The 13,637-nt window shown below is 41.2% G+C and overlaps 1 protein-coding gene across 5 annotated transcripts; it reads left to right on the forward strand.

The window, feature by feature from the left end:
• The first annotated feature begins 1,709 nt into the window (after nt 1-1,709).
• Nucleotides 1,710-13,186, forward strand: LOC103703958 (UDP-xylose transporter 1-like). Of its 5 annotated transcripts, none has more exons than XM_039126459.3 (10): nt 1,873-2,229; nt 2,485-2,587; nt 2,666-2,749; nt 3,640-3,789; nt 7,512-7,696; nt 7,893-7,960; nt 9,294-9,426; nt 9,754-9,915; nt 11,674-11,946; nt 12,742-13,186. In XM_039126459.3, the coding sequence occupies exons 4-10, from the start codon at nt 3,669-3,671 to the stop codon at nt 12,865-12,867; spliced, it is 1,068 nt and encodes a 355-aa protein (XP_038982387.3). In that variant the 5' UTR covers nt 1,873-2,229; nt 2,485-2,587; nt 2,666-2,749; nt 3,640-3,668; the 3' UTR covers nt 12,868-13,186. The 5 variants fall into 5 exon arrangements, with proteins under 5 accessions (XP_038982390.3, XP_038982387.3, XP_038982389.3 ...); XM_039126461.3 differs by having other exon boundaries at nt 2,089-2,229; nt 2,485-2,554; XM_088724145.2 differs by lacking the exon at nt 1,873-2,229 and having other exon boundaries at nt 2,418-2,554.
• The last annotated feature ends 451 nt before the right edge of the window (nt 13,187-13,637 follow it).

Raw genomic sequence — 13,637 nt, forward strand, 5'->3', positions numbered from 1 at the left:
TTCAATTCCTTGTATTTGAATGGACAACGGATGGTTAGGATGACGTTGGGCCGGTATAGCCTATAATCCAAATATTTTCTATCGTCCATGCCTGAAAAAGAGAGGTCGTCAAAAAATGTTCTCAAAATTGCCCTCTATTTAAAAAGGGAACAATTATAGACAAGGATCGTCAGCATATACGGTCCTACTTTGCAAACCAGAGTCCTTTTTTTTTTTTTTGTCACAATCCAGAATTTTATCTAAAAAATTAGCTAAATGATATTATTTAGGTACTTTAGCCGTATATATTTATTCAAGATTTATCCAGTATATAGCTGGTATAGGACTAAACACGTTCACACAGATCTCTATATACTTTTTTTGTTTAAGCCCAGCATTCTTGCCAACTAGAAATTTAAATTTATTTAAATCTAATCACAGGCACCACAGTTAGCCCATGGTTGGCCTCAATAAACTTGTGTTGCGATATCCTCTAATCTATATAGGCTATGGCGCGGATTTACTTCGATACAATTTGTTATAACTCAAGATTTCATCTAAAATAGCTAGTCAGAAGGTATTATTTGAGTTTTTTGCATTGTGTAAATACGTAAGTTGTATTCAATGCATAGCTGGTATGAAAATATCGGTCCTACGTCGCATCTGCATCATGCAACCTTGGTTTTAGAAAATCAGTGCGAACATCAAATGCATTAGTTAGGCACCACAGACTATTTTCACCTTTATCCACGGGGCGAACCGTAAGTTAAATTGCAACCACAACGCCCACGAAATACACATGCCCATCCTAGCTGGTCGGAGGGACCTCTTATAACGTCACAATGGCGGATTAGTATGAGCATTCCTTCTGGAGTGAGTTCTAAGGTTTTCACCAAACGCCCTTATCCTCTCTGTTGGCCCATTGCCTTTGCTTGTACTCCCAGAAAGTTCAGGGTATATCAACCACTCCACCTTCTAGGCTTGCATGGGAAGGGCCACCATTTCTTAAACCTGTCACCCTTTTTAGCAGAATCACCACGCCTAGATTGTTTCTTACTCTCCACCAGAACTAATTTCCCTGCTCTATGCCCCTCTGTTTCTTTACCTTGATTTCTAGGAAAAGCTTGCATGAAAAATGTACTTGATGATATAAAGGTCCATTGAATTTGTTCTTTCACATTAAAAACAAGTCATCTATTAATTGGTCGAGATCGCCTAACCTAGTTGATCAAATCAAGCATCCTATACCAACAAGCATATGCATTTTTGATGGTGCATGTTTCAGAATTAGACTATATCCATAAGATTTATGAAGCATCCAAAAATATCGAGATTCGACCATTGTCGTTTATTCTTAGAAAAGACATCTAGAATATACAAAAGCAAAACAAGATGCGTTGTTTAAGTGAAGACCGAAAAATAGGAAGCTCTTTAATGAATGACGGCTTTTTATTTTTGATGAATTAGATGATTTAAATTTATACATCAAAAAACTGAATAGAAAAATCTGCCCAAGGATTCCAAAACATAGATTCCATGTATCCAAACAGCTGCATAGTTAGCTCTGTATAAATATGTAAAATCTCAATTGATAGCACCTATCTATGAAGATTAATATCTAATTTTGTGTTAGAAGTGTGTTTCATGTGAAAAGCGAGTGCAGGAAATAATTTCCCGTCTCACATTATCTTGTCAATCATATGGATAGAAGATTTGCATACATCAGAATCAAGTAGATGGAGGCAAATAAACCGGAGATAGGCTTTGCACGGTGACGCGCCAACAAGGTAGGTGGTGGCTGAGAGATACGGACGGCCCAAAACGGCCCCTTAATTAATCTTCCGAGAGACGACAAATCCCACCCATTATCGAGCGTCAAGTGTGTCGGTCTGTAGGCCCACTTCAGTGGCAAATGCCACGTTTGCTTGCCGTCGCCGTCAGCTCTTCCCTGCCGACGCCCACCTGCCCTGGGGCGGGAACGGGTGACGGCGTCAAGAACCCGACCGTTCGGGAATCGAAAACATAGAGGTCGCCTTCTCGCTTCCACCATTATATTAGGGAGCAGAGCTACCTTGCCTTTTCTCTCTCTCTCTCTCTCTCTCTCCATCCACACACTTCTTTTCCAATCCCTGCTGATCTCAGCCGATACCGTCCTTCCGTCTCGCCGGAAGCTGTTCGAGCTTTAACGCCGGACGAGAGAGGGGGGGAGAAGAGAGTGCAGTCGTCCAAGGGGAATCTCGCAATATTAAGGTAATTTTGATTGAATTATTCGCTTTTTTATCCGAATCTCGATGTGTTTATCCGAATTTGTTTTCCCATTTTTTTTATTGAAGATGAATAATTCCGCGAAACGTTAAATTGCCGTTATTGATGATATATCCATTAACGAATTCATTCGAGGAAGCTTGCTTCTCATTTATTTGCTCTTCCTTTCGTTTTTTTTTTGTTCCTCGCGGTGGAGAGCTCGAGGGGTTGATGCTACGGCGGCGTCTTTGGTATTCTCAGATCATCAAATCGTGATGGATACGGTTGTCTGGGTGCTGCTGAACTCGCAGCCGATTTGAATTGCCTTTAGGTTTAAACCGCGATCCAACCTGCTCAAGATTGGGTTCGAGTTTTTAAACTTAGAATGGGATTTTTTCCTCAGCAGAAAGCAGGAATGGGATCTAAGGACTAACTTTTGCAGGTCAAATTAAGTCTATTTGGAGTCGGTGGAGTGGAGACTAATTCTGGAGATCCATATCTGACCTGATTGGAGGTCAAAGTCCAGGTATGGAACCCGTGGGTTTTCACCCCAAGCACACATCAGCCTTGAATCCAAGCAAATCTTTGTGAGCGATATATTAGCCCATCTTGACTCTAAGCAAACAAGTTGGGTGGAGTATGGGTCAAGCTGGACTTGGATCGACCCAGCTGCCCATGTTACACTCCTTGACTGGATGGTGGTGACTCACCATGCATGGAGGCTGCCTCCAGCTACATGCCTGTCTACATTTAACATCATGTATCTCTTAGCACCATTTGTGGTCTAGCCCATCCACAATTTTAGGGAGATGCATTCTTTAATTTAATTAGTGCATCAATCCGTAGTGCTTGTGCAATGTTAGTTAATTCGCACTTTCTTTGCATTTAGAAAGAGATTAAAATCATTCGAAACTCACGATTCATCATATTCGACTGCCTCAGCCTTGGAGGTAAGCAAGCGGTCCAACTACATTTAGCAGCATTCGCAATACATTGTGAAACTCATTCTTCAAAATGACATGAGTAAGTTTATCAAAAATCATAAGACAACCATCAACTAATAATTAATCTGCGATACTATGTGAATAAGTCATTCTCTAAAACTGGTGAATTATCAAAACGATTCATGAATAATATGATTATTCAGGAATATCTTTAAGTATTGTTCTACGGATGAAACTTCTTTTAATAACTTAAGAAATTCGTAGTAAGTTGGAAATCTTTCTTTTCTTAATAATTTTGATTGTATCTCTTTTCATGTGGACTTTACTTTGTTTTTCCTTTTGGCATGTAAGTTATTCAAAATTGGTTGCACATATATTTGTAATTTATATGCTTCTATAATTTGAATCCAACCTTAGTAGGGATCCAGCATTAAACAGAAAGTTTAAGTCTATTTTTTTTTAATTACTGCAGGCACTGTGGATTAGCATACACCTGAGGAGATGTTGGAGGGGTCAGGCTTTCAGCTGGTTGTGATTGGGTCACTGGCTCTCTCGGTTGCATCCTCGGTCTCCATTGTCATCTGCAACAAAGCTCTCATTAGCTCCCTGGGCTTCCCTTTCGGTTTCTCTCTCTCTCTCTCTCTCTCTCTCTCTCTCTCTCTCTCTCTCTCTCTCTCTCTCTCTCTTCTAGTACCATTTTCCAATTTGATGTTTAAGAAGAGAAGAGCTAACCATGCGATGTCCAAATTCCAAAATTTTAACAAACAGAGCGTGACGCCAAGTCGATTATTAGCTGGAGTTCATAATGTCGTGTCTGAAACTTGGCCGTAATCTGACATTTATCAGGCCTGGTCAGATTGGAATTTGTTATGTGATTGAATTTAATATAAGGTTTCAGTGATGCCAATGTCCCCCAAATAAATATCCCCTCCAAAACTGTAAATTACCATTCTTTGTGAAGGAAATAACAGCTGATAGGGTGGAACCCTGTTATCAGCTGTTATTTACCAAGAACAGGGGGCATTTGTGAGGGATAGGAGCATCTCTGATAATATTATGTTAGCATAGAAAATGATGTGGGACCTTCAGAGGGCGTTGAAGAGACGCAGTCTCATGACAATCAAGTTGGATATGGAGCGTGCTTACGATAGGATCAGGTGGAGCTTCCTCAAAAGCGCACTGGAGAGTTTTGGCTTTTATAGTACCTAGATTCAGTGGATTATGGGTTGTGTTCAGGGGCCAAGATTCTCTATCTTGATCAATGGCACACCATCGCCCTTCTTCTAGTCTACTATGGGATTGAGGCAGGGATGCTCTCTCTCCCCTTTTCTGTTCATCATGTGTTCGGATGTGTTGTCGCGCACCCTGCAGACTACGTGTGCCTCCCGGGCTATGGAAGCATATGTTCCTCCTTCGAGGGCCCGATCCATTTTGCATCTACTGTTCGCGGATGATTGTCTTCTAGTAGCCAGGGCGCGAGTGAGGGACACACGGGTTCTCAGAGGGGTTCTGAGGGAGTACTGTGCGTGTTCCGGGCAAAGAGTGGACCTTCAGAAGTCTACCATCATGTTCAGTCCGAGCACGGAGCACAATGTTAGACGAGAGCTCAGAGGTATCCTCGGGATGTCAGAGCAGGAGGAAGTTTGGAGCTATCTGGGGGTGCCTATTACTGGTGGGAGGCTGCGGGTTGTAGAGTGCTCGGGCCTGGTTTAGAGGGTGCAAAATAGGCTGAAGGGCTGGCGAGCAGCGTCGCTATCTATGATGGGGCGACTAATGTTGGTCAGGACGGTGCTGAGCTCCATGCTGGTTTACCTTATGGCCAACACGGGGGTCCTACAGACAGTGTTAACTAGGATAGAACAGCTTCTTCGGAGCTTCCTCTGGGGATCGTATGGAGGGGGCTGTGGGGTGCACCTGGTGGCTTGGGAGAGCGTTTATCGGCCACTCCAAGAGGGCAGCCTCGGGGTGCAGTCCCTCCGGGCGAGGCGAGAGGCGATCATCGCCCGTCAAGCGGTGCGATTCCTTTTTGAGCCACAGGGGCTCTGGAATTAGATTATGGCTGCTAGATATGGTCGAGGGGGCCTGCTGAGGCGATTCGGAGCAGACGGAACCCCTCCTTCATGTGGCGTGAGATTGGCAGGTACCTGCCAACCGCATGGGCCAACACTAGATGGTTAATCGGGGATGGCAGGAGTATCAAGGTGCTGGAGGACTCGTGGGTAGGGGCCCTACCCCTGAGGCGGTGGCCGACTATGGTCAAGGTGGAGGTGGATGAGAGAGCACGGATGTGCGACCTCCTTATCTCGGGAGGGGGTGATTGGGATGGTGATAGACTGAGGCTGCTGTTTGGGGAGCCACTTGTGGAGCGGGTGCGGCTTCTTCCGGTGCCGGGTTGCGGGGGACCGGACGTCCGGGTATGGCGATCTACGTGTAAAACTAGGGTTAGGGTAGGGGATATTGCCAGGATTCTTTAGCAGGACCAGGATGTAGGCCTGGATTGCGGATGGGTGTGGCGTTCAGGCCTACACCCGAGGCAAGCGCTATTCATGTGGAAGGTGGTTCGTGACCGTCTTCCGACGTCAGTGGTACTTAGCAGACGTGGGGTGAGGATCCCCCCTCAGTGTTTGTCTTGCGGGGATGACGAGATGGTAGACCATGTGCTGTTTCAATGCATGTGGGCGAGGAGGACTTGGCAGCTCTCTGATCTCCCTCAGGGGACCTGGGGGCAGAGGGATTCTTTCGTTCAGGCCATTCAAAGATGGGTAGATAACCCTCGGCAATTTTTTTTGGTTACTGCCGCTACTTGCATAGCCTACTAGATCTGGTTGGCCAGAAATGCTCGGATCTTTGAGGGACGCAGGACGTCTCCAAGGTTTGTGGTGGAGTGAGCTTGGGTACAGGCAATTGAGCTCAGTCGTGTTGTCATCTCTGGAGAGCCTTTAATTGCTCGGAACATTTGGGACTCCCATTCAGCTTAGCTAGCGCCACGTGTGGTGTTCTTCACTTGGGAGCCCCCACCCCCGAGTTTTCTCAAGGTCAATTTTGATGGCTCAGTTTTAGATAGTGGGGATAGAGGGGGAGTGGGTTTTGTCATCAGGGATTCTAGAGTGAGGGTCTTGGCGGCTGGGGGCTATCCGTTATCTGATACCTCGGTCCCTGGTGTGGAGTTGAGGGCTGAATGGGCCGGCCTCCGATATGCGCGATGTGTTTTGCAGGCGAGCTCCATCCTGATGGAGGGAGACTCGGCCACAATAATTCGATGGATCCAGGGGGGCCCGACCAGGATGGAGACGGACCACCCCCTGATCCGAGACATTTGGAAGATGGGCAGTGATGGGATGACCTTCCAGGCCAAACATGTGTATAGAGAGGCAAACAAGGCCGTAGACTGGGTTGCTGCTTATGTGGCCAACCACACGGGGGGCACGCTGTGGACAACTGAGGGTGAGTTGCCTAGGGCACTCCGGGACATTTTATTTTCCGATTTTATTGGGTGTGTTCGTACCCGGGTGATATGAGCAGCCCGCTTAAGCAAAAAAAAAAAAAAAAAAAAAAGGAAATAACAGCCGCTTGTTGCAAGTGGGTTGCTGGGCCCATCCAATTTAAACCCAACAAAACTAAAATCCAGTCTGTCACGATTGGGTCTCACATTACATTAGGGCTCAACTCCCAAAGAGATTTTGATATGAGTCTTGTACATTTGAACTAGTCTAATTAAACTGGAATGGACGTAATTTGATAAAAGAAAGGCTCTGTTAAAAAAAATCCGGACCTAGACTTAAAAACTTGGATCAATTTGAAACGAAAGCCATTTTGGTTACGGTCTGGGTGAAAGTTTGATCTAGGATTCACTCACATTGTGGTACTTTTCATTTATTAGTCCATAACAATGTTTATTTATATAATGACCCATGACCTTACCTAAAAAATATGTGCAAAAGTATTATTTGAATTTCTTGACAAGTGTCAAATAAGTACCAAACATCTTCTTAATATATAAACAATATGAAACTAAACATGCACTCGCACAGATCTTCATAATTTTAAATTAAAATAGTTATCATTTCGACCATCATTATTGGTCATTATGATAGAATCTTTAATATAGATAACAAAAATATGGTTGTCTTATATACTGCTCATTACACACCTAATGAATTTTTTTTCCTCTTGGCATGAATATTACTTTAAATTTATTTCAAAATATGCATAGACATATAAATATGTATATATATACACACATTGCATACATATAAATGAACCGTTGTGATTATAGTTGGATATGATTTAATAACTAGAGATTAATTTTGCTTTCCTGATTTGGGTATGGGTTGGTCTGGACAGCAACCACCTTGACAAGCTGGCATCTAATGGTTACATTCTGCACGCTCCATGCTGCGCAATGCCTGCACTTCTTCGAGCCTAACTCCGTTGATGGAAAGACGGTGGTCGTCTTTGGCTTGCTTAACGGCACCTCCATTGGCTTCCTCAACCTCAGCCTAGGCTTCAACTCCATTGGATTCTACCAGGCGAGTATTGCTGCTACTACTTAGACCTTGGCACCTCATCTGCTCCTCATCATCATCTTGTTCTTTTAGTTATAATCAAACGATGATAATTTTATCATCCTAAACGTTTCAATTTCCATTCAGTATATTTTTTTTCTCTCAAAAAAAATCTGTTCAATAGAAAAATAATTGACATTGCATTTTGATACTTGCGCAGATGACTAAACTCGCCATTATACCCTTCACGGTGCTGCTGGAGACCATCTTCCTAAAGAAAAAATTCAGGTCATACAAACCACCGGTGACGATTTTTCCTCCACTTTTCATCGAGTCCTCGCGATTTCTTTCTTTCTTATCCGTCACTAAAAAAAAAACAAGGAACAGGTTGCATGCGATGTATCACTTGATTCGGAGGGCATCGGATTTAAAACTGACGCGACTGGCCCTTTTTTCTACGATGGGCTGGAGATGGATTTATTTGAAGTCTTAAAATAGATTGCTAAATGGATGGTACTCAACCCTAACAAAAAATCTCAACATCATTGTAACCATACACTTTTCATATAAAAATTTATCATTGCAACCATACACTTTTCATATAAAAATTCTTTCTTTCAAATAATATATATATAATTGGTGGTGAAAAATTAATTGTTTTTTTGTTTCAAAAATTCTGTCAAGCTTCTGTGAAATTTGGAGCTTGTGGCTATTCTAGATTCTGGTGCTTTTTTCTGAGAATTTTTGTGAATGCTCCATTGCTTCTTCTTACGAGCATTAACATTTTCTGTGTTGATTATCAGACACTTGGTTTGGAACCATTTAGCTTCTTTTTCTCGCATCTGTTCCTCTCCTCTCTTGATAATGTAACTCATCTCTATTCCTCACCTCTGTTGTAAATATGATTAATCTTCAATAAAAGCCAGGTGTCTCTTTTGCCTCCCCTTTACATAAAAAAAAGATATATATATATATATATAGGGTCAGGATCAGCTTATACCTAGTATGATTCTTATAAAATTATATTTTTTTTGAATTGGTCGATCGTAGTTCTATATCAATGATTCGACCTGTTAGATGTGATATATTATTTCTAAATTGATTACACATTAAAAATCATGTAATTTAAAGACTTCTGACTTATGCATCAATTGGTCAAAATGTATCCAAATTTTGACCTGTGGTAGATTGGCTAGAGGTCTCTAAATCCCATGATCTTTAGTTTGTAGTCATAGTAAATTGCATCCAGCGACTCGGACTATCCATGTGGGATTCTCTTTATCTAATTCATACAAAGTAACCCCTTAAGAATTATACTAGATGTAAGTTGTATCTAGCCCATTATCCTGGCTGTGCCAAACTAAATCCAATAGGTCTAATTTCTAAATGCGTGGCTGCACCTGAATTAAATGGACATACAACCAAAGTGGACCAATCAAATTTAGATCCAAACTGGACTTAGAGATCTACATGTAGGTTTTGGTTCAGGATGAACCTAAAACATAATTAAACCAGGTTTGGACCTGGTAGAGCTGAACTCTTTGTAAATAAGCCGATTGATTTGATGCTCATCAAAACCGAATACTTTTAGTTGGAAAACTAAAACTGCTCTCACTTGCAGCCGGAGTATCAAGCTCTCTCTTCTGGTGTTGCTCATTGGAGTTGGCATTGCATCTATCACTGATCTAAAGCTCAATCTTCTCGGCTCCATTCTTTCCCTCCTTGCCATTGCTACGACATGTGTTGGCCAAATTGTATCCTGCACTGAGTGCCTTTATGGCTGCTAGTAACTAAGAATGCTGATCAGCTGAAGTTGCGCACAGGTAGAATTACTTCTACTCTGCTAGTTTTTGATTAAGGCTACGGTTTTCTTAATTCTTAGTAAATACTCCAAGCTACACTCTGTTTATGTGATTCCACCTACAGTCAATTTTGGCGATGAGCCAGGCTGAAGCATTTTTTTTCTTTTTTCATTAGCAAGATAAATAAATTAGCCCTTGGAAATTTGGTGTGGTATCTCATTACCATTACATATTATAATGATGCTAGCATGCTTTCCTTGACCCTTAATTGGAACAAAGATGACAAGCACGATACAGAAGAGATTGAAGGTCTCCTCCACACAGCTCCTCTACCAGTCCTCACCCTACCAGGCAGCTATCTTGTTTCTCACTGGCCCTTTCGTGGACCAATTGCTCACCAAGCGCAGTGTTTTTGCCTACAGCTACTCTCTTGTGGTTTTGGTATGTTATTACTGCATCCAACCTTGCATTTTCCTTATTACACATTCATTTAGGCAAGCATCTCGTGGCTCATATTGCATATGAGAATGCTTTTGTGATGGTGATTATATGTACGTGTATGTGGTTACATGGGTCTAGTATATATACTGTTAGGGAGAAATAAGGAAGTTCGAGTCCAACTAGGAGATGATCTTGATATACAAATTGGAACCCAATCCAACTTAAAAGTTTATGTCCCATGTATCAGTTTACCTACCTCCCACTAATTATTTCATGTGGACCTAGACCTCAAACATGATCCAAAAGAGTCACCCCATTCATATGTGGGCCAATTTCAACTCTATTTGAGTCCAATTTCAAACCAGTGCCTTGCTCCATCGAGTCTACTTGCCATATCAACTCAACACATTGCGGACACCGCGACTCAATTCTTCAAGCTCCGTACCCAATTACTCCTCTGAGTGTACCATATACTACCACTAATCCAAGAGACCACTCTCCAAGAGCTGCACTTCATCATCGTGTCACCTTTCAAGCTCAAGAATCACCCTTTGTAAGAGTCGCACCTCACCACACATCTTGAAGATCAGGCTCTTTCAAGAATTATGCCTGAGCTCATGTTCAAACCTAGCTCCTTGCTCTATTGAGTCTACTTGCTGCATCAGTTGGCACAGACGGCCACAATGGCTCGATTCTATGAGCCGACATATTATTGTTCTTTATAAGAGCCTTCTGATGCTTTTGCAGCTCCGATGTCACGTGCTGGGGAATTTGAGTCAAACAAAAGAAGGCCTTAATATACAAGTCGGAACCTAATTCAACTTAAAAGCTTAAACATTAGGTTTTGGATCTAAACGTATATACCAGAACATCTACCTTGCAGTAATTATTCCCGTGGGACTAAACCTTATACGTGATTCTCAAGATATGCAAGTCAAATGGGTCGTGCACGCACATTTACATATTCTTTCATTGATTTGTCTATGCTATTTCTCTACAAAATTAGTTGCAACTTTTCTATGTTAACTTGGGTATATGCCCCTCTTCTGAAAAGTGCTTAATATGTCATAAATCCACATAGCAAGGCCACCCATGAGTTCATACTAACACATCAGGCATAAGCGATGTTTACATCATTGCTTATACATATTTTTGAACGATTATTTTTTAAATAAAATGGTGGTGAACAACTACTCATTTAAATGAACTATGTAGCCCTTTTTCTTGATAGAACTTACTTCAGTGCCTCCACTAATACTGTATTTTGGTACATGAAGACATCATAATAAGAAAATATGCAGCACTTCATAATAAGAAATGAGTTACCTCTCTTCTATGGTGGACATTTTGCTTAAATTTGCTTTTTTTCCCCATGTCCTAAGGCAAATCCATTCATCTTTTGAAGTGATAAATTATAAATCCTATACCTCTATGAGGAGTCACTGAATTTTTTAAGTGTCCGCCGAATGAACCATGGTCTTTTTTCTCTCTTTTTTTTTCTTCCTTTCCTGCTTGGCAAATGCCAATGTAACATCGCCATACAATGCTGGGAAATGGGTAAATTACTGTATCATCTAATAAGTGAATTGCTGTAATAGTATTTAGTTTTAAGAAAATAATTATCGATGTTTAGGCCAATATTCAATGTCATTACCATTCTATGCAAACAGCTAATTATGTGATATCTTATTAGTATCACCATGTAGGCGTTTTTTAAATAGCCTCTACAGCTTAAAATCTTTGGTGAACCTTCTGCAGGGATTCATCATCCTATCTTGCTTGATTGCGGTGTCTGTAAACTTCAGCACATTCTTGGTGATCGGGACGACGTCGCCAGTGACATACCAGGTGCTCGGCCACCTGAAGACATGTCTCGTCCTTTCTTTTGGCTACATTCTACTGCATGACCCCTTCACTGTAAGGAACATTATAGGCATCCTAATTGCCATCTTTGGCATGGCTCTGTACTCTTACTCCTGCGTACGCGAGGCCAAGAAGAAATCAGCCAATGATGTCTTGCCCGTCTTGCAGGTTTGATTCATCTCATATATCTCAACTTGATTATGAGTAATTATATATTTAGCATGCGTCGATATGTAACTCCCTAATTCAATTTTTCATAGTTGCAGCTTAGAGAATTTCTATTTGTCCTAGGGGTGCAAAAGAGCCAAGCGGAGCTGAGTAGTTGGTTACTCAGGCTCGGCTCACTATATAGTAGGCCTGATCGAGCTTGACTCGAATTCGGGCTAAGCTTGAAAGAAGCTGTTCGAGCACAATTAGCAAGTATCCGATGTTCAAGCTCTAGAATCTGGTTGAGCTCAGCTCATTTCCTTGATGATGCAAGCTCGAATGAGCTACCATAAAGCTGATGCTGAGCTGTTCACAAACAGCTCGGACTTTGTTTGCAGCCTTAATTTTGATATCTTCTTAACATGAGAAGATGAGTGATACAACATTAGTTTACAATGTGTAAATTGTAGAAGTCTGTCCTCATGTTTCATTGAAGGAAGCTTATATTAACTTCGCGTTTCTTGAAACTTCACAAGTTTTTTCAAGATGTTCTCTGAACATTTTCTTTGTGCCACAAAAAGCCTAATTCATACACTTTCTACTTGGATTTCTTTAGTAAAATTTTTTTATCAGTCAATATATTGACAGATCAATCAAATAGCCAAAATACCTTTGTTTTTGTAGTAAAAGGCGGTAATTATTTCATAACCAAGAATTGAATGAGCTTTAGAATTAATGACACACGCACACTCACATTCTTTTATGCCTTTGTACACTTTGTGACTCAGATTTGTTTCCTTTCGGCGTTTCTTGTAGATGGCAGACAAGGAGAATGCACCTCTTTTGGCCACCAAAAGTTTGGGGCATCATCAGGATAACGATGGCAATGAGACTAAAAAAGCTGACGGGGTTCCTGCAGCTGCCAGGACCTCTCTTTCATAATTCTTCTAAAAAGAAGAAAAAGGGAACTCTATTGCATGGTCGAGTTTTTCTTTTAGCAGCAATCGGAATCGGAATTGGAATCGGAGTTCTTCAAGGGCTTGTTTGGTTCGCGGAAAGCATTTTCTCTTCTATGAATATGATTATTGGGAAGCATCTTCCTAGGAAGAGGATACCTGAAAAAGTACTTTTGGCATGTTTGGTTGACAATAGAAAAGTGATAGATTTTCAGAGTCCTTATGTTTGATTGACCATCTACTTTTCTGGAAAAGTTATGTATAGTTCCTATTATACCCTTAATAAAAATTAGGTCTTTAATGCCTCTTTAATGTTGAATGGTTTTTTTGGAAAAAAATAAAAATAGAGTGATTTCTGGCTCATGACTTTCTCATAAAATGTGGGAATCATATTTTCATGGAAATACAACTTTTCCAAATAGTGGAACAAGAAGTTCTTACCAGACCAATGTCACATCCAAGGTTAAGAGAAATAATGTTTATTGAATAATTTCGCCATCATTTAGAAAAGTAAAAATCATTTAATGATTCCTATTTATATTTGTAAAATTAATTAGAAAACTTCTCAAAAGGATCAAGCCGGTCAGGTCACAGCATTTGAACAATCTCAGTCGACCAAGCTCACAAATCCAGAGGCTGAGTACTTCAACTGAAAAGTTCATCCAGCAAATAATGCATGGCATCGAAACCAGGTGAGTGGAATATGCCATATAATTCCTTGTGTTTAGAGCTTTTACCTTCATTTTGTTCAAGATC

The sequence above is a fragment of the Phoenix dactylifera genome, chromosome 6, assembly GCF_051530095.1.
Source record: "Phoenix dactylifera cultivar Ajwa chromosome 6, Ajwa_hap1_PhDact_Kaust_v1.1, whole genome shotgun sequence".
Taxonomy (NCBI): domain Eukaryota; kingdom Viridiplantae; phylum Streptophyta; class Magnoliopsida; order Arecales; family Arecaceae; genus Phoenix; species Phoenix dactylifera.